Raw genomic sequence first — 22,158 nt, forward strand, 5'->3', positions numbered from 1 at the left:
ACAATGGAGTAAAACGGGAGATAGATTGCCGGGTGGAAAAACGTAATCTCAGGAGGGAGATCTCTGGATCACCTTGGGCTGTCCAAAAAAGCCCCGGCATGAAGTGAGAAATACTCCTGGAAAACAAATCTCCTACTGGGAGTCGTTTTCAATGTGCTTGGAACACCTATTTTGACCCAGGTTTAATACATAAAACAACATCTTGAAATGAAATATATTACAAAGGCATGCAAATTCAGGCATTATCTCAAAATAGCTCTCCAGTCAAGCATGGCTATAGCCAGCACTGCACTTGGCCCTGTTTAAAAAGCAAAAAACAAGTGCAAAACACCAAAACTAACAATGTATTTAATCTTTTGAAAGGGTTTACCTGTCAAGTCTAATCAATATACATTGGTTTGTATATGGACGAAAATCCCATTTTGGTCTAACGAACAGCTGAAAAAGCCATATGTAGTCGTGCAATTGCATCAATAGGTACTGTAGAGTCTCAGTCAAATCAACAGGCAGTGCATTGCTGACTACTCATAGTTATCCACACAGTGAGTGTGAGCAGGAGCAGTGAGAAGCCACTCCATTCACTTAACAGTGCTGTGAGCCAGTTAGTAAAAATATTAGTGAGTTAATGACACAATAGACTGCAGCTTTGTTCAGGTCCATTCAGTGCAGTGAAAAAAAATCACCTGGCACCCTCTTTCAGGTGCAGAATATTACGATCACCAACCAACAAGATCACTATTGTCAATAAAAAAAGAAGAGTCCACATTTTTGTAAATAGAATAAGGTTTCAATCTGTGATTGCGCTGGGATACTGGGCTCTGATAGGACAAAAGAATTTATCCAGGGAGATGAACAAACAAACCCAGGTGTTGCCACCCACCAGAACGAGAGAGAATAAAATAAATTGGTTCTAATGAGTGGAGGAGAAACAGCGTGAGTCTGTCTTTATACAACAGCAAATCTTCTCCATCACATGACCTGGACAGGGCACAGCACTGAGAGAAAAGATTCAATTTCCAGATCTGTTTGGGTAAGTGCTGGGAAGAACACATCAATTACCTCAACCAATGAATCTGTCAATATTCTAGCCCGTAGCTGGACTTGTAGGAATTTCCTTTAAAGATACTGTATACTGTGAATAGCTTCGTAACATCACATAGAGAGGAGGTTTGTTTTATTTTTTTCACTTATAATAGCATTCAAATATCTAAATGTTATCAGCTCATTTGTAGAGTCCACGCAGGGCCAAGTGGATGTTTTCAATAAAGCAACAAATACTATGAAATTTAAATGTTTTGAATTAACTTTCACTTACATTTTTATTCTGTAATAATAGAATAAAGAACAAGAGAAGAATGCAATAGACAATGTGATCTTATTAGGGTGAGAGAAAAAGGTGCAAAATTCATGAAAAAGTGCACTTCCACTGAAACAAGAAATATACTTTTAAAAGTCTTTATTTGTTGAAATAGGTTACTGGGTGAGGAAATGAAAAGGGGGTGTATCCTTTCTGCCACAAAGCCAAGCAAAAACATTGCATTTACTTACGATTTTATGATTTCGCATCATATTATCAAACTCCTCATTAATTTTTTTATATTTTTCTTCTGTGTGAGGGGTGAGGACAAATGAGGCGTCAGGATCCGGGCTATCACAGCCTCTGTGTTCTTTCTTGTTAAGCGCCTGCAGTGAACATCAACATAAAAAGAGGGATCAACACAAAAAGGCAGAGAAAGGAGGCAGTACTTACACCACAGCGCTTGTACATTAAATCACTCTCTTCGTTTAGTTTGCCGAAACGGTCGTCCATGAGGGGACTGTGACCGAAACAGTCATCTGGATCTGGACTGGCACAGTCAATATGGCCTTTGTTTCTTAATTTCTGAAAATAAAATTGGAAAATTCACACATACATAGACACATGAAACCCAGACAGCTAGTTCAGGGCTCAACCATTAGGAGTGTTCCTACTGGCCCGTACAGGATTTCTACTTGCTCTGCCAGCATTTAACTGGACCAATACATAAAAAATAAACATTTAGACATCATTAAAAATATGCTTTAGCAACATTTTTTGACATAAAAAATGACTACTTTCATTTAGCATAAGGTTTTTCAAACAATATAAAAAAGACCTACTAAAAATCAATTATAAGATTAATTTGCTATAATACACATACTTTTGCTGAACAAAATACAGCATATGATGAGAAAATTTACTGGTTTCATGCCAGCCAGCTAAGAAACATTACCTTTGAGACACATTTAAATGTGCAGAATTTACAACAATAACATCTGAACCAAATTCACTTTTGCAAGTCAGTAATGGACTGTGGAAATTGACTAAAATGAAACAATGTAATAATATTTGATTGATGCGTAAATATGAAACAATTAAGGACCGACCAATTTGATAAAACACACAGGTCACAGCATTTAGTAAAAAGTGAAGTTATTAAACTTCAGTACAATTGAATATAATCGTGTGTTTCTGTAACATCTGCTTAGTGAGCACAAAAGAGCTACGATTGGGATGTTCAAACTGAACTGGTAACAGTTCAATGGATAATTTGGCAAATACATTAAGAGCTAACACGCTGATGGCTGCACCATGCCTATTGCATTAGTCCCCAGGGAGGAAATTGAATTGTCACTCCTTATCCTTTCCTTTAAAAACATTAGGCTTTGGAAAACCAAATCGTCTTTCTCCCTCTCTGCCTTTCTTCCCCTCCCTCCTCTTTGCTCTCTTTCTTTGGAACATACATTTCCCTCAGCATGTGTGTTGTGATGCATATTTCATTATCTTTCAGTTATCATAAGCCACCCAGCTGGAAGACACACACACATAAGGGGCTCCCACAGTGCAGAGCTTTAGAAACTCTCTCAGTGTAATTCAGCATGTCTGCCACTCACAGGAGCCTATCAGAGTAAATGCAATATACAAAATGAATGGATTATCATATCCGAACCATAACATTTAAGCATGGAGGGGTCCGATTATTTCAAAAGCAAAGCGCAAAGTACCAGGTGTAATATTAGCATTCTTTTTACCTTCAGAGAGACTTTTAGTGGCCTTAAATTAATAAAACTTTATTGGCCATTTGTGTATATAACTCATTATTCTTAAAGCGTTAAAAAATTTCCTAAAAGTACTGCAAAGTATTAAGCATTCCTAAGCATTCCTTATATAACCACTGTTAAAATATGTACATACAGTAGCTAAAAAGAGTATTAAATATAATTTTAAAAGTATATTGTGTTAAAACACAACACCGAATTTCAAGTACTTACCCCATGGTATAAAACAATTCTAGGTAAATACTATATTGTAGTCTATTTTATACAGAACATGTGGTTACAATTATGCAAAAAAATGCACCCTTCAACCTTTTGCTGTCACTTTGTTAATGCATTCAGTCTCATGCGTATCCAAAAGCGTAAGAAATAAAAAAAACGAACACTTTGTAATGTGTAAAGCCTGTACAGTATGTACAGTACAATGCATTATGAATAAATGTAATGTAAATGTATATATGAAGGTATTCATTGAATATATTTCACAGGCTTTAAGGAAAGTGTTTCCTTTTTATTTTTCACACTTTTGGTTACGCATCAGGCTGACTGCATTAACAAGGTGACAGCAAAGGGTGTCAGGGTGCGCTTGAAAATGGGAAATCTTCATTTGACACCCTGGTCTATTTCTCGATGGATGGAGCTCCTGTAATAAGGCTACCTCAGGGCGGTTTGGCAGCAGAGGTCACATGTTCTTTCAGATGAAAAAGTCATGTTTTGAAGGAAGTGAAGCACAGCACATATACACTAACAAGCCCCTTAGTCTTTGTGTCTATCATGATGCGAGTGTGTAGGTATGTGTGTGGGTGTGTGTGATAGTGCCTTCGCAGTGCAGCTGCTGTCCTCTGGTATTTCACTGAAGTGAGATCTTTGATGATCTTTATCTACTTTATCTAAGAAAATGTGCAACCAAGCTCTGCGCTACGTCTGAGGTCTCTCGCTGGCACATGTGCACAGGAAGGTTAAAAAAATGTACACAATGCATATAGTAAGTGCTGTGCAATCCATCTCGCATCTTTCTGTCTAATGAAAACACAGAAGTATTATACTGCTTACAACTACAGATATATGGCTTTTCTGGGACCTTCTGTAACTATGAAGCTATTTAGTGCGGTACCGAAGGTGGTTCTTGCACTCTCTTTCTGAGCAACGCCTTCTCGGGTCATTTCCTGTTTACAGGACCCTATGTGGCTCTCTGAAACACTGTGTTTACCAGTGAAACTATGCACTTTCTCCCCCAGAGTGCCACAGATTCCATCAGGACCTGCAAATTATAGTCCCAACCTGCTCATTATGTGGCAAGTGCTGTGGCTGGAGCTGGGCAGCGAGGTCTGTGTGAGCAGGGCAGGGCTGCTGACTTCCACAGTAACCCCAGGGACACACCCGTCCGCTGGGGCCTGAGTCGACAGGGAGGGGCCCCTGTGGAAAGCGCAGCTGCCAGACCGGCCTCCTCATGGGCAGACAGTCCTGGCGATGAGCACATTAACGTATCAAAACAGAGTGTGGCCAGTCTCAACCCATAGAGTGGAATTGGAAATTCCAATATTAGATAGGAAATAATAAGACTTTTAAAGGAATAGTTCACCTTCATAATGAAAATTCTGTCATTATGTACACGCCCTCTTGTCATTTTAAACCTGTATGCCTTTCTTTCTTCTACACAAAAGAAGATATTTTGAAAAATGTTGGTAACAGAAAAGCGTTGGTCTCCATTGGTTTTGTGTCCATCCAACAGAAGTCAATGGAAAATCACACAGGTTTAAAATGACAACAGGATGAGTAAATAATGATAGAATTTTCATTTTGAAGCTGAATTATTCCTTTAAAGAGTACATAACATGAGATCATGAAAATTACATTTCATGCAGTGTGTAATGTTGCCGTGTTTGAAAGTAAGCAGTCTGCCAAGTTGTAAATCCGAAGGTGAATAAATATGGAGCGATTTTAGTCTCATTAATTATTCACGCGTAAAACAAGATACACATATGCGTAAACAGTTTCACATGAACAAAACCTAATTTACGTGCACAAAGTATACATATACATTTACAAAAAGCAATTCACGTGCATAAAACAAAACTATTTTCTCATAAAGTACGTTTCGCAAACATACGACTGTGCGCAAATATTTCGAAAGTTTAAAATGTACACGTTTATCGTGTTATGTGAACGTGCAAATCGTCACTCACGTGTGAATCGGCTTGGATGTGTGTGTGTGTTTTTTGAGACTCTCCTGGCAGCGCAACCCCTCCCACGTGGGTTGTCGTACTCTTTAGCCAATCAGATTCAACCTTACCATTCAACCAATCATAAACGCGAAGAGCACAGGACTAGTCTTACAAGCAAGCTAACATTTGTATATATCTAGACTGCAGCATGACCTCAAGTGCTTCAAAGACTAAAGAACTGGATTTGCGAGCTGGTAAGTTCCATCTTAAATGGCTTGGCATGTTTTGGGTGTCCCATAGATACTGCCTGCAGCTCTAGTAAATGGATCACTACATCAGCACATGTCCAAACAGGTGTCCCTCTGCCTAACACCTGTCAGCCCCTTCACCTCACAAATCAGCCAATCAGGAGCCTCCGTGCGCATGCATGGCCATAGAAGGACACGTTATGTGTCGCGATCGAAAATTGCCAGTGCTGCAGAAAATAAGGCATGTTTGATGCACTTGGATGGATGTGAATCCATTAAATACAAGCACAGATGGGGGCATGAGGTTGATCACAAGTTTGATTAAACTGGATCATTTACATTCTTAATTACACTTTTAAGTGCGCGTCTGCCATGCGCTCTCATCAAGAGGCCAGAGCGGTGACTGTAGAGTTTGAAGAATGCGTGCCCCTTTCAACCTTCCTAAAACAAACTAGTGTTGTCTTACTTTATATCTACTTGATAAAAACAACGTCGGAAGAAATCTAGTGAGCAGATTCTGTCTTTATTTCTGTTGTACCTGAACATCTAATATCACAAGTTTAGATGTCGTAAGGGAAAAGGAGTGTTATTGTTATCAGAGCGTGGAGCTGGCTGTGTGTGTGTGCGTGTGTGTGTGTGTGTGTGCGTGTGTGTGTGTGTGTGTGCGTGTGCGTGTGCGTGTGTCTGTGTGTGTGTGTGTGTGTGTGTGTGTGAGAGACTGGACTATGAGAGTGTGTGAAAGAGGGAGAGTGGGCAGTGCTGGCGTAAGCGGTTCTGGGGAGGGAGCTGAAAACTCATATTGTGTAATCTGTTCAGCATGTCCCGCATGGCACACAGACAGGACAGTGGGACAGCTGCCAATATTCGCTTATTTTAAAAGGTTCGCCAGACCTGTATTGATAAACATTTGGCAGTACGCACAAAAAATGAGACTGACGTCAAGCCAGCACGACATAACTGCGTAGTGAGTGTTTGTGCCTGTGTGTGAGATGAAACAAGAACTGAGGAACATTCAAGAAAACCAGAAAGTTTAGAAACCTCCTTTCCTGTTTGCTATAAAAGTGTTTCATAACAATATCAAAAATAAAACAACATTTATTTCCTTTATTTTTGAAAACAAAATGCTTTGTCGAGATGGCTCACTTTTAGGGACAATTTTGTCAACAAATATTTTTAAATAGTGTTATTTCACTTGGAATGAAGTTAATAAGAAATATAAGAACAAGAAATATCAACCTAGAGAAAAAAGGTGTTTATTGCATTTAGCAATTTATTCTGAAGCATTAAGCTCTAAAATCCTAAGTTTGCCTTTAAAAAAAGACTCTCTCTTGCATAAGCGATTTTCATTACTTACTCTGCATTACAACTCGAGGTTCACACAGTGAAGCACTTTACAGTATACATTGAAAAACCATTTCACACATATCCACCGTTTTATCAAAGGTTCTTTGTATTTGACTTATTCATGTGCTGCACGTGGATAAAAGGAAGATTCAAGTATAGACGGAAATTGTGGGCTAAAAGCTTACCATTGAAAATAAAGCAGGAGCTGGAGAAAAAATGAAAGAAGAAGAAAGAATGGAAGATGATGACAGACTGCGAGCTGTTTAATGGGTGGAGTGAGGGTGGAGAGCTTATCCTCCGTTTCTGATTAAATCACACAGTACGGTGACGCAGCTGTGTGTGGAGAGAAGACATTTCAGCTTTTCTTCAACTAAAGTTTAGATACAGTACGTATGATCGTATAACATACAGTACATAGTCTGCTTGCACGTGCAGCCATATATTGCTTTACATATGTTTAAAATGGAGGTATACTCCATTTTCTTAGGGCGGCTGACGTAACCCTATTTTTAGCAGAAATGTCTGTAACTTTGGCCCTGCAGAGTCGTGAAGCAGACGCTGTGCCTACCGCAAGACTGAGCAAGTCAGCATGCTAATCCTTATGACATCCCAAATGTGTTTGGTGAATTCTGCTTAGCATTATTATCAAAGGGGTTTGAGTGCAGAAAGCACACTATCACTAAAATCAGTGCAGGGATGAAACCGATAGGAATATCTGTTCTTATACAGTATAATATCCAAGCCAAGCGTACTCAACAACACCGCACACATGTAAAAACTCAGTTTCTTGTTTTCTGTTGTGCTGATTTGCACTTTACACAACAATTCACAGACATGGTACATCAATTACAAGATCATTCTACCCTCTGACTGTTGATGTGATTGAGCACATTCAGTAGCACATAGTGAGCGCTGATTCTTGCTAACATGTCGACAAACAACAAGAAGGAATGGTGTTATTTTTGCAAAATGAAAAGAGCCAAATAATAGATGAGACAGTAGGTAGAGAAGTGGAAAGCAGTTATTTTTATTTTTGCTCCTGAGAGCCAAAAACCAGCCAAAACCATCACTTCTTTCTTTCTCTGACTTGCTCGCTGTTGGTGCCTGTTCAAGCAGGCCAACGTGACGCAGCAAACCACTAATAGCACAATGGCACAAAAAAGCATCTCCTCCCACAATGACCCAGATCATTAATGTCTATACCTAAAAAAAAGATGTACTGCACTTTGTCAGATCTCATTCCATGAGCTACTGAGCTGTAAAGCAGGATGTGACCGCATGCGTGTTCTTCCTGCCTCTGTGCTATTGTCTGAGCGATCCTCTCACAGGAAGCTGGACGGCGGGAGCTCATTTACAGCAAGTGAGTCCGGCTGAACGTTTGGTAATTACGATCTTTGCGCAGCTGTTTAGAAAAAACAATATACAGTGAAATCTAATCCCCCCCATCAGACAAAAGCTGCCGCACAATGCACGCCACATAAATAACGGCAGAAGTTTTAGCAGCTGACACGTCTCTGTCGGTTCTGAGAGGGAGCACGCCTTCGTCTCAGTTTTGCCATGTATCACAGTTAATTACCACTGGCCGACCGCTGAGATCCTTTTATATGAATATAGCATTAGTTAGCAAAGTGTGTTACACTTCCACGAGCAATAGTTTCCCACAAAGACGGGCAGATGTTGGCAGACTGTACACTGGCGGGCTTGATCAAGCTATTAGCTGCCACTGTGACAGAAAGAACGTTTTCACAATCAAGGGTATTTTGAGACACGAGAGCAGATTGGGAATTGAAACCAAAATTGAGGTGAAGGCATATCAAAGTCATCGCTCAAGTTTCCTTCCAATGAACTAATGTTGCTCTCTAGTCCCACTGGCCTAAATAAATTATCTCATCTATTTAACACTGAAATCTACAGTAAAGCTATTACAGTTAATGACGAACAAAAAGTAGGATGAAGTGGGATCGTTTCTGAGATAAATATATCGCTTTTTCTCATCCTTCTTCCCTTCGCCCATTTCCTCCAAAACCAGTTAGTCTTCCTCACCCTCCTACCTGTCTTTCACTCCTACCCATCTTGACCCACAGGCTGGATCATTAGCCATCACAGCCCTTGAAACAATAGCCCCCCCCACCCCTCCGTTCCTGCTCTCCTCTAAAATATTCATAAGGACAATTAGGAGTTCCGATAAGGCAGAGAGGAGAAAGCAGAGAGGGTAGGTCGTGCCAGCAGGACGTCTGTTCTGTAACACTCTATACCCCTGCCACCGCGCAGGCCTCATCAATCTGTGAGAGCGCACCTCTCCTCACGCACCTCGCCAGCCTTCCGGCCTCCTGCCATCCGCCCTGAAAACCGCCGGCCTTGACCATGGCCTTGATACCCTCATTGTGCGGTGTGTTCGGTCAAAGGACGAGGCACTGAGGTGGTGAGTGGGCTGGAAATCATATTTAACAAACAACCGAATGGGTTTATGGTGGACTGCTTAACAGAGACGTGTATTTATGCAGTGGGTTGGTGGTTTTATTTTTCAGGTCATCAACAGTGAAAAAAATCTCCTGGAAACCAGCCTGTCATGCCACTGCGGTTTCAAATCAAATTAGGTCGATGGTAACTTTGAAAACTGTCATGATAAGTGATCGTAGTCCCTATTTATCGTAATAGCTTTGAAAAGACGCCCACTACCATTCTTCCAAATTTCGTTTTGTACCACACGGGAAAAGTCATGCGTGATTGGAACAACGTGAGGCCAAGTAAATAAAATATTTTCATTTATTAGTGCATTAAACCAATTAAAAAGATACACATAATATCAGTGTCAGAAATTGTACTGAATTGTAATGATTGTTTAGGCTGATCTGGAGTTTGCAATGAAACTTCTACAAATGACTCAGAGTTGGTTTCCTCGAAAAGGCAGGACGCAAAAGGAGAGGTTATCACTTTACTCTATAAACTCACCTTTTGTCCATTATTACAGTCCAATTCAAATGGATGGGAAGGAATGCAGTGTGTGTGTGGGTGTGTACATGTCTTCATTTCTCTGCTCAAGTGTACCAGCATGCATATAACCTTCCAAATAATTTCTTGTTTTGCATTTGTAAATTAGTTCAGTAAAATTAGCTACATCGGGAATGTGTTAGACGTAAAGCTTTCTTTGAAGTCAGCTCTGTGGTGAGCTGCCAAGTTTTAACTATGAATCAAAGCATATGCAAAAAGCAAACCATAAGCAGTGTCAACTGATTTAAAACTCTTCCTTAGGCGGTCCGTATCACCACTGAGAACAATTCAACCCACTCGTGCAACGAACAAGCAATACATCACTAAAAGTGAAAGAATCTTAATTGAAAGCATAACATCACTGTATGTGCCAGTTCCAGAGTACTGAATATCTTGAAACAATAATTTCAGCAAACGCTAGCCTCTACATTACAAATCAAGCCTGAGCAAGTAAACACAATCTTTCACATCAGCGTTGAAATCATTAGAGGCTAGTTGGGCTTACGTCATCAGAGAATAATTCATGACTGAAATCGGCAAACACGTGCCAGATCTCAGAGCTGAGAGTCATGGAACAGTATCTGAGAGAGGCAGATAGAGAAGGGCCACATTCTTGCTCTTATTGAATTACATTCAATCATGTTTGCCTGTGTTGGAGATGCTTTCCCCCCCTCCCATTGGAGCGTAATCAATAGCCAAAGAGGACACTCCCATTAGCTTTTGCGCTCGCTATCTAGGGACTTTTTCTGATGGTAACCAGGAAAAGGAAGAGAGGGAGGAGAGAGAGAGAGGTTTGTTAAGTTCAAGTAGAATGATGCTTCCATTTTTGTTTCCATTACACTGCTACATCTGCATCTAAGCATTTAAAACTTCTGAAAGGCTCAGGTACCAATACCATGCGAAACAAATCTGTATCGTTTCCATTGTCACTCAAAACGTTGCACATGGTAAACTTATACTATACTACATATTTCTATTTACTGAAAAACAATAGTGAACAGAAGTGATGGATTACCGAACATCCATTTTATGCCATTTCTTTGAAAATACACCAACATTGAAATATTTACAATATCTGAAATATAACCCAAGCAAGCATGGATTGATCATGGGCACCTATCAGAACTGAGAACACCAGGGTAAAAACAAAACAGACATGCAGCTACAGCACTCTTTAACAATCCCAATTAGGGTTGGGTATCGTTTGAATTGTAGCGATTCCAATTCTGCTTATCGATTCCGATTCTTATCGATTCCCAGTTTCGATTCCACAGTTGAAGTAAAACATTTAGATATCAACCTGTATTATCATTTAGCCTGCTTATTGACTGGTTTGCAAAAACTACATATATTTATGAGCACCATTTTGTGTATATACAGTATATACACATAGCAACCATGTTTTGTCTCATTGATTTCAATTTGTATTACCATACCTTAACTACATCATGGTTAAACTGTAGTTACTATATTGAAACTATGGTCAATTTGTGGTTCCTGTGCTTTATCACAAGTTAACACAAGCATTTCTGAAAATATGCACACAGGAATTGATAAGAGGAATTTAAATTTTTATTTCACGATTCCGATCCGATTCCTAGCCCTTCGATTCGGATTCCCAAACGATTCCTATTTTTGATTCCCAACCCTAGTCCCAGTCCTCACACATTCGCTGCAACACTGTGTAAAACACTTAGAATTTTCATGTTTGATTTCATGGTGACTTTAAGCTAAGAGGTAATGATAAATGGTTGTATCACCTGTGAAATGCCTATTTAACAATTATATTTAGTCCTATTGACGGTGTCATTTTTAGGTTATTGTTCCTGTTGCCCCCCTAATTTTTTTGCACCAGCCGCCACTGTTTACTGTACATGGTTAAATCTAGACACAATACTAAAAGCTAGCTTAAAGCTAAAAGGCTTTACAGTATGTTTAAAATGTATGTTTTATATAAAAAAATAGTTAAAATGCTTAATAAAAAGGTTTCAACAGAATAAAAATATTTTCTTAAACAACTACAACTATTGCACTCCATTTATAGGACATTGTTTGCTTAATATTCTCCAGTGAAAAGTATTACTGAAAGCCTAAAAGAGCCCACAGTAACTACATACGTTTTGAAACTATCAAATTGTAACATAAACAACTTCAGTGTGCGGAAAACTACTGTAGATTATGGTTAGTGATCAATTTCAGTATATAGATGGGGACAGATAAAAACAGAAAAAGTCACCAGTTACGTAAAACGGTCATAAAAGGTTCATTTGTGAGGCATTTCTTTACTGGACAACGTCGAGAAGCAGACAGAAACAGTGGTTTACTCCAGTGAGCTGAGAACGAAAATGAAAGTTCAGAATTAGTCATTCATTTGCGCCGTGCTTTGTCCCCCTCTTGTTTCCTCAGTGAATGAGCACCAGGGTTATTTGCTCAGAGTCAGCGCATCTATGTTCAAGCACTTGAGATTAGAGCCTGCCTCATTAGTCTCATTGGAGGCTAATGTTTACCAAAGACCCACCTCGCTGAGGGCCTTTTGTTGCTTTATCTCCCTTTTATTTCAACCTCTTGAAGAACGCCTGGTTTTGAAATAAAAAACATCAGCCTTACTAAAAAATGAGAGAGACAGAGGGAGAGAAAGCGAAAGAGGGACTGACGTCAATGAGGCACGACATGTACTGAAAACAAGAATCTCTTGGCAGTAACCAGGTAACAGGCATCATGCTCAGAGGAAGCAGGGATGCTCTGATGGAGCACAGAAAGAGTGGATAAGAGATGCATGCACTTCAGCGTGTCGTGCTCGTCGACACATACAGTGACCCTGCATGCCGCGCGAGGTCTTTAAAATATGCTCTCCTAACTGATGTGTCATTGATAATATGGCCCATTTTCCACTTAAGACCGAAGTTTGCTCTGACATAGCACACAGCGCTACTTTAAATCCTTTAATGCTATATGTCCTTTGTGCTTCTTTTACATTAGCTTTCAACAGAGATTTTCCGCTGTGATACTTTAAATGAAAGACGAATATTCTGTTGCGTCTGTTTCTTTCTGGTCTCTGTTGTGAGGTAAACACCAAACAGTGTTTCCACAGCAACCTGGTCACACTTAACATGTGAGATAGAAAGAACACCAATTACCATGAATTCAGAACTTCATCTAGAAGCTGTCACAGACACGAGGTCTTATAAAGTGGCTACTGAAAGAATGAACCAAACGTAGCTCTTTGTTTCAGAAGAGAGGAGAGAAGCGAGAGAAAATGGCATGCTCCAAAGAGGGGCTGTGCTCTTGTTCTAGACTGAAAGCCCAGAGGAAAGGGAGTCCTTGTCCTATAAAAAAGGGCACTTTGAAAAGCTGCAGGAGGCTTGATTCTACACCATTAGTGTTGCAGCACTTAGTGTGGTATATTAAGACAGTGCTTTTTTAACTTGACATGTGTACTTCACCCTAGAACAAAAGAGTCAATAGTCATTCATTCATTTACAAACGTCACTGTTTCAATAGGCCGCCAAAGCGTAAATTGTCATTACTGAGGATGTATTATTTATTGTATACAATCTCTACAATTAAATTTTACAATCCTAAAAATGTCATAGTTGCACAAATGTGCACAATGCAGCACGAAAAACTGTGTGCAGAAATGGAAATAAAATGAACATTGAATATAAAAAAGGTAACAAATTTAGGTGTTATTCTGGATTGTGATCTGAGTTTTAAATCACACATTAAACAAGTAACAAAAAGTTGTTTTTATCACCTGAGGAACATTGCCAGAATGCGTCCTTTTTCATCCATGAATGCCGAGAAATTAATTCATGCATTTGTTTTTTCTCGACTTGATTAATGTAATGATTTGTATACTGGTTTGCCTAAGGGCTCTATAGCAAAGTTACAATTAATACAAAATGCAGCAGCCAGAGTATTAATGAAAACAAAAGGGAGAGATCATATTACACCAGTTTTAATGGAATTACACTGCCTACCACTACCAGTCCACCAAAGAATAGATTTTAAAATTCTATTATTAGTCTATAAGTCAATGCATAACTTGGCAACATTTCCGATTGTCTGTCAAAATATATTCCAAATCGTACTCTAAAATCCTCTAGGGTTGGAGCTGTGTTTAATCCTGGTCTTAATTGTTACTTGATTTTTTGTATTAGTATTATATTATGTCATTTGTCATATTTTACTGTTTTTGTACCTGTGAAGCACTTTGAGTTACATTTTATGTATGAAAAGTGCTATATAAATAAATGTTTATTTAAATCCTGTTTTTGTTAGATACTAATCATATGATAATAAAATTATGGTTTAATCTTAAGGGATTGTTCACCTAAAAATGAAAATTCTGTCATCATTTACTCACCCTCAGGTTGTTTTGAACCTGTATAAATTTTGTTGTGCTGTGAACACAAATAAACATATTTGGAAGAATATTGGCAATTCATCATCCACTACAAAAAAAATATTTTTTGTTCTGTTGAACACAAAATTAGATATTTTGAAGAATTTATGAAAACAAACAGTTCTGGGGCACCTTTGACTACCATTTAATTTGTCCTACTATGGTAGTCAATGATGTCCCAGAAGTGAAAATTGCTAACATTCTTCCAAATATCTTTCTCTGTGTTCATCAGAACAAAGTATTTTTTTATTTTTATTTATACAGGTATGAAATTACATGAAAGTGAGTAAATGATGACAGAATTTTCATTTTTGGGTGAACTATCCCTTTAATGTTTGTCGTTAAGATGCAGAAGTGCTCTCTGCCACAGGGTCACAGTTATTATAACTATTAATGCACCCTCAAAACTTTTTTTTGTCCTTGCATCAACGCTGCTAATAAAATTCCTCTAAATATAATTAGCAGAATTGACAACAATTTCTGTAAAATGTGCTTACTCAGAGGAATGTTTGTTTTTAGTTTTCAGTTTTCAGATCGACAAAACGGGTTACTCCGGTAACGCATGTGTTAAGGTTAATTGTTGTCATAATTTGGTCACTGACTTTCCCCAGCATTTAAAAAAAACTATTTCGTAAGTAAACCTGAACTGGTATTCTGTGTCATTAAAAGACTAGACAAACTACATTTACCATATTCGTTAAAACCCTAACAGTAAAATATGCACACAAAACAAAACTGTTTTGTAAACAATATTTGTATCTAATAATCCACATGTGCTTGTGACACAGATATGGATAGACAGCAGAATTTGTAAGAAAGACAAGTTGTATGCTTGAAGATTATACACATCTTTCATAAATGTTTAGCGTCTTTTTAAAAGTATTCAGAACTGATTATCTCATTTTAATCCCATATTAAATATAAAATATGCACTCAGAAACTTTAACTCTAAAAAAATAAATTAGTTTGCAACATCACTTTAAATTAGGAAATGTTTTTTAAAAGAAAACTGAAAAAATGCTGGAAAAAAAAGAAAAGCATTAGTAAACAGTCTCTGTGTTGCCAAGCTTTCCACAGATGGAAATTTTCTACAATTGCATCTACCTGCAAATCATTAAAATAACCACCACATTATCAAGACAAAATCACACAGTGAATTTTCATAATTCAGGTTGTAATGACTAAAAAGACTGAAAAGCGTACAAAACAAAACTGTTCAATTATCAGTAAATGGTAACGACATCAAACCACCCAAAACCTACATAGACAGCATCTATTACAACACTGCTGAACAAGATGAAGCCAACTGTATTTTTGAAGGACTTCCAGAGTTCAGTAGATGAGAACAGATTAACGGTCAACCATATCAAGAGCTCTGGCCATCACTCAAATAACCATGTGAAAGAACACCTAAAGTTTGCCAAAAAGCATAATGGTGACCCAGTTGCAATGTGGGTAATGATTCTGTGGTCAGATGAGACCAAGATAGAGCTTTTCAACCAAATTTCAAAGCGCTGTGTGTGCCGCAACTTGTTGTTGTTCACACCTCAAAAAATATATCAAAATGTGGAACGAAAAGGAGAGGAAAATCAAACAAACCACAGACTAATAAAGTATGTTATAAAATATGTGTACACAACAATTAAAAGTAGGGTTTCAGAGCATTATTAAAAATCATATTGAAGGAATGCACCACATATCCTGAATATCCTAAAGAAGACACCTTCACTTTATGTCAATAGTGCTGACATTTGGTTTGAATTAATAAGCGCTTTAATATGAAGACAGTTTAATGTGAGAGCGAGCGGCATAATGTAAAAAGGAGGAGGGGAAGGATGAGCATGGCAGTAGATGAGACATTAAAGAGCGAGCAGTGGGAATTGAGAATAGAGAGAAACGGAGATTGCTGAAATGAAGTGATATGTTACAGATCATGAGGGAAATTAGATCAAATTTAATAAGTAGTTTATCAAAACAGTGTGAAAATCATATATTAACAGAACTGACAGTTGCTAAATAGGGACAATGAAGATAACAAAATTAACTTGCCCAAAAAAACTAATGTTTTTATTTAATTTATGGAGAAGATACTGTCAAAGTTTGATTTGCCCAAATTGTTACAATCCCAAAGGAATGTAGTTTTTTGGAAGACATGAGAATCTAATCCTAAAAATCTATGCCATCACTCACAATATATCTAATGAAAAGCCCACATCCTTGTTTTTTTAGAGCCACCCAGGATGAGCCAAGCAGTTAAACTGACCATGGATTCCCCTCCAGCCTTTTAAAATGTCAAACACGGCTTTAGCAGATCACACAGTCAGTCTGGCCGCTGGCCAGCCCAAAGTCAAGCCACTAAGTTAAGCACTGGCCAATTAAAATGCAATATTTTTCTTGCGTGTTGTCGTCTGTGCATATCAAACGCAAATTAAGCCCCTGACCCATTTTAAATGAATCCTCACAGACTAGGTTAATAGTCCAGAACTGTAGGGGTCGTCGATTGTGCCAGGGCATGAGGTGTGTGAGTGAGTGATCCTTCAGTGCAACGCCTGCCAAAACCTGAAGCAAGGACTCAGAGGCCTCTGCGTTCAGCTGAAGATTTGGCCCTACCACAGCCAATCACAAACTGCTGAAAGTATTAACAACACTATTGAAACATTAAAAGGATCAAATTACAAATATGGACAAGGTCACGAGATCAATTATAGTCTAACTTTAAGTCTAGCTTTCCTACACCAGGATAAGTTTAACAAGTACGCACACGGCTGTTAGCATGGCCCCATTATCTGGATAAGTCACCGTTAAAGATGCTGGCACTCCAGCCGTGATTTGTTGCTGAAACAGCCCAGACAAGCCCCTTTGAGACAAGGTTTGGAAAATAAGCTTAGCAGCTAAGTCTTAATCAACAGGGCCATATAAATAATACTCCCATTAGACTGCCACCTAAGCCTGCTCGGAGAGGAATACATTTGCCATTTAATGGTATTAACAGCACATACTACGAGAAAACAGAGCTTTCTCTTTAAAGAAGGAGGCTAAAATCTAGACAAATGTAAAAAAGACATTTTTTCAGTATGACAAGATGACATTAATCTGCTTAATAAAATTATGTTTGGCTTAAAATGATAAAAAAAAATTGTGATTATATAAAGCAATAAGACACTTGAGGTTGTCCTTTATTGTGTACAGTCGATGGGCGTCCGGTGTTTTTAATGAAACTAACAACAAAACTGATAATGCACTGATAATTTATTTTGTTTGTTCCATTATGTCAATACACACAGAACACATAATGACAAAATCATTTCTAAAATGAGACAAACAGGCCAATTTCCTTTAAAAATGAACAAGTGCAATATAATGAAATTACAAAACAACATCCGTGCCCGTAATGTAATGAATGGCGGGGCTTTTTTAACAAACCCCTTGAGTTTGAAATGATCACAGTGTCGTTATTCGACAAAATTTCAATTTCTCTTGGCAAAGCCAATTTAACAAATGTGTGGTTTACGTGTAAGCATGACTTAAATCATTCCATCACTATCAATTTAGACTAATCAAATCTAAAGAACATATTTTAATAGGCAGGCTTAGGGGGTTTGGTTGGAAGCGTTCCCTTCTATCTCTTTCTTCTCGCACTGTTGCTTTTCTTCTTTCCAACACTTTCTCTCTATCCTCACATCACCAGGAGGAGGATAATTGATCAATCACGCTAATTGAACAGTCTGGCCAGCTAGCTCACAGAAGCAGATGTGCCAATTTGCATTCATTAAGACAGAGTCGGGTCTTAATCACCGCGTGAGCTTTGATTGACAGCACAAACAATTCAACGCAAAGTCTCCAACAAAACAGTAAAATTTAGCTCCGCAGCTATATAAATAAATGCAATTATCTTCTGACAAGGTGTGCGTATTTACTGGCAAACTTTTTACAGAGGCGTTGTATTGCTGGTACCCGGTTCTCAGATAAACAGTAAGTGACTTAACAGCTTCGGCTACATTACAGACATAACACAGAGTTGTGTGTTGTGGTAAATGTCCCAAAAATCCCCAGACCACATGACATCAGCCGTCCCTCCCCCCACCACAGTGATGAATAAGAGCCCCTTATCAAAAATATCTCCCTCCCCCAGTCCCACAGCATAGCCTCATTTCCTTCCTCTCCTCCTGAGACATCAGTTCCTTACTACTTCCCCCTCGACGGCCAATAGAAACTGTGCACGAGCTGGTTGCGAGCTCAAGTGTTTCTGTATGAATATGCATAGCATAGCTAATACGGTTGCACGGCTGTTTAAAGCCGTTCATATGCCGATTGCACTGTGCAGCTTCAAAGGTTTGGATGAAAGGAAGAGTGACTGTTTTTTGTCCCGTGCTTGTGGTAAAACAATGCTGTTATTCAGATGGAACAAAACTGGAATCTCACAGAAAAGGCACAGAAGAAAAGCTGACATTTGGGAATGGTCAAGATTAGCATATCCTGCGAACCTTAGATTTTTTCTTTGCCAGGAAGTAATTCTCAGAAGAATTTCTTTTTGAGAACAATTTTCAAGAAATGCGTCATTTAACCCTTTAGTAAGCCGTGCGTCGAACACTAAGTCAATTATACTGTATAGCCGCCCATCGTATTATCATTATATTTAAATTACATTTAAATGTCTGCATTTTTATCCAAAGCACCTTAGAGAGCATTTAACTTACTGAATAATCATTTATATATGTATTCCGGGCATAATAGTGACAATAAAAATGTATAAAAAGTTTCCAGCCAATGACAGAACAATACCAATGTCAATACCAGGTCAATGACATTATGGAATGTACTAACTGACACCATTGTTACGACATCAGATATTTTCTTTACAATACTGACATTTCAGTGCTCCGTCTACTGAACTGCTCTACCTTTGAATATTTCTTCAGGAAAGAAAACAATCATTTGCTTTTGAAAGCCACACACAACAATGTAAGCCTCTTATAGAGGCGTAAAGGCGGACACAACATTTGCCTGAATCATTCGCTGATTTGCTTACTATTTGAGCCAGGTACAAGTAAATGACACCACAGACAACAAACAGTGTATTACAAAAGGTCAGCCATCTATTCGCACCAACACACACCGGTTTGGTTATATGCAACACGATCAGAGTGGAAAAGTCATACATGTAAATCTAATCAAAGCAAGCATTCGCCATGTGAATGCAAGTCTGTAGTCCAAACACTTCTGACATTCAATAGAATAGCTGTTAGCAGGGACTGCTAATGTGTTCAACAATAATAATTTGGACTAATGAGAATGGACTGATATCAGCATGGCCGAGTAATGCAGTTTTGTAAACTAATGGTACTGTTTAGCGTGTTGACAAAATGTTTATACTGTATGCTCTCCTACTTGTAAGTCGCTTTGGATAAAAGCGTCTGCTAAATGAATAAATGTAAATGTGAGAGCATCTAAGAGAGGCGCGGGGTGGAGAAGGGACAAATGGACCCCATATCTGCTGTGAAGTTGCTATCTGATTTCAAGGAATCCTGTGTACACTGACAGGCCTGTACTTAGAATACCAGAGTAGGGCTACTTTGAGAGATTTCATGACATCCAGTTGGAGTGGAACAAGAGAAAGGATGATTTCATTATTTTAATTACCTGCAGCAGCTTTTTCATTTGGAGCACAAGTATAATTCAATTTGTAATACAACCAAAACTATAAGGGCTTTCTTCAGACAATGTAAAGACATTTTGTGTTTGTTTGTCTGCCTTTATATTCATTGAAAATTTAAATTTATGTACAGTAAGGGGTCTAATTGAATGAAATTAAAGGAATGGTCAGATAGTCCAGAAAATCATTTTCAACTTGTCTCTTTGCTTTAGGAACAAGCAAAAATGTGTTTCCACAGTACACAAAGTATGAAATGATCTGTAAGTCAAGGCCCTGCTCTGGGGTAAACATTAAAATATATGCTTTTGGAAATATATATAGGAAAGACTTATGCGATACAATTGCAGCCTTGTCTGCAAAATGTTCCAACCATTCAACTCTTTTGGCATAGGCATGTAAAGCTTAAATAACACATTTATGTACAGTACTGTACAGCAATTTACTGTAACTGTACTGTTTAAAAAAATGAGCCTGGCAAATGTCTCGCCCCTTAACCTTCAATTATTTGCATTCCTGCATTTGCAAAACTTTAAATAAATGTTTTGTTTGTTTTTTACACATTGTCAAGGAACATTATTGCCTGTGGTAATCAACAGCATACCCCAAATGCTATCATCTGAGCTACCTGTTTAGATCCTGAACATTCCTTTAACCAATTTTCTACTATAAACATCAACACAGTGAATGTACCAAAAAATAATCCATATCCTAACGTGTGCTTTTATAAAAGGTCAGAGAACATTCTCACTCTAATAAAAGTGAAGTCGGTGGGAATATGCTATTAAACACAATCTTCAGACCGAGGTCTATCACACACGAACATGTATTTCATCTCCAAATCCTTTCACAAACTCAGAAAAATGATAAAGGTGAGAGCAAGGACAAAGAGTGCTGGTGGAGACCTGATACTGTGGAACACCGGTGGTCCTTACAGACCCTTGCGAGCAGATGAATGGACATGCTGTAACCTCTGTGGAAACGCACCATCAATCCTGTACTGCTACTCAGTAAATAAAAGGGCTTGCTCTATACCCACAGCCTTTGAAAAGGGAGACACAGATGGGATCGCGGCCACTTTTAATCAGACAGAGAAGTGGACAGGATCCACAAAGGGATATTTCACGCAACGCTTCACCTGTCGCCTGGAGTGTTATTGAAGTTGAACCACCATGCAGCAGGCATGCACACACACCTATAACACACATGCGCACGCTTCCCTTCGCTCAGGCGGAGTGATCTCAGTGTAGTACTCCGGTACCAACTGTGGGCCAAACTTGAGACAATGTCCATAGCCCTGAGCTTGGTTGTCGCACTGTGCCCCAGTCACACATCCATCTGTGGAAAGCAATACATCTGTTCCACTGACATGGCAAGGCCAGGCCTGTATCTGCAGATGGTGGTGGTGAGCAGGAATGCGGCTTTTGATTCAGCATCTCGCACGGAATGGGAAATCCTGCTGCCCAAAAAGAAAAGCAGTGAAGGACGTGATTGCTCTAGAAAAGGATGGAGCAAGGACAAATGAGAAAAATCTGCCATTTTTGTGTGATGCGTTAACGCAATTTATTTATTTAGATAAGTGTAAATGTCTCCATGTGAAGCACATTTCACTAGAAGAAATGTGTTTGCAAGAATGAGAATAATTGTTCACACTGCTCACCTCTTTTAAGGCAACCATCTACAGCAAAAGGACAAAAACAATGGATTCGAATAACACTGCCAATAACAATGCCTAGTAAACAATGGCACTGATTTAGAAATAGTTTACCCAAAAATAAAAATGTTGTCATAATTTATTTACACTAATGTAAACCCTGTATATGACACTTTCTTCTGTGGAACACAAAAGAAGATACTTTAAGAAATGTGGTTTTGTGTCCATATAATGAAAGTACATGAAGGCCAATCATGTTTGGTCTTCAAAATATCTTCTTTTGTATTCTGCATAAGAAATACAGGTTTGCAATGACATGAAACTGAGTAATTAAAGAACGAATTTTAGTTTTTGGGTGAACTATCACTTTAAATATGATTTTAGTGTCACACCAAACACAATTGCAATAATTTACTGCAAAATTTAAACATCTTAAACGCTTGACCTTTAAAACATGTTACTACAGTATAAGCCTAGCCAACAAGTTTTAGAGATTGTATTCTGTCTCATTCAATTATATCAAAGCTGTACTTGCATGTCTAATGCCTAGAAAGCTAATAGCTGCTAGGTTGCACTGCAAATACGTCTACAGATTGGATTGACTCGTCTTAAAGGGACTTTGGGTT

The 22,158-nt window shown here is 38.5% G+C and overlaps 1 protein-coding gene across 12 annotated transcripts in view; it reads right to left on the bottom strand.

Moving 5' to 3' along the window:
* The window catches only part of mef2aa (myocyte enhancer factor 2aa), an 83,265-nt gene that overhangs the window by 19,139 nt on the left and 41,968 nt on the right, over window positions 1–22,158 (bottom strand). For 5 of the 12 annotated variants that reach the window (XM_057347446.1, XM_057347447.1, XM_057347445.1 and 2 more), the window contains exons 5-6: window positions 1,751–1,882; window positions 1,549–1,683 (exon numbers count right to left, since the gene is read on the bottom strand). In XM_057347446.1, coding sequence (XP_057203429.1) covers window positions 1,549–1,683; window positions 1,751–1,882 — 267 coding nt within the window. The remainder of the gene's footprint in view (window positions 1–1,548; window positions 1,684–1,750; window positions 1,883–22,158) is intronic. The other 7 variants (XM_057347452.1, XM_057347450.1, XM_057347454.1 and 4 more) reach the window with 2 other exon arrangements.

This window comes from Triplophysa rosa, linkage group LG12 (assembly GCF_024868665.1).
Source record: "Triplophysa rosa linkage group LG12, Trosa_1v2, whole genome shotgun sequence".
In the NCBI taxonomy this organism is placed as follows: Eukaryota; Metazoa; Chordata; class Actinopteri; order Cypriniformes; family Nemacheilidae; genus Triplophysa; species Triplophysa rosa.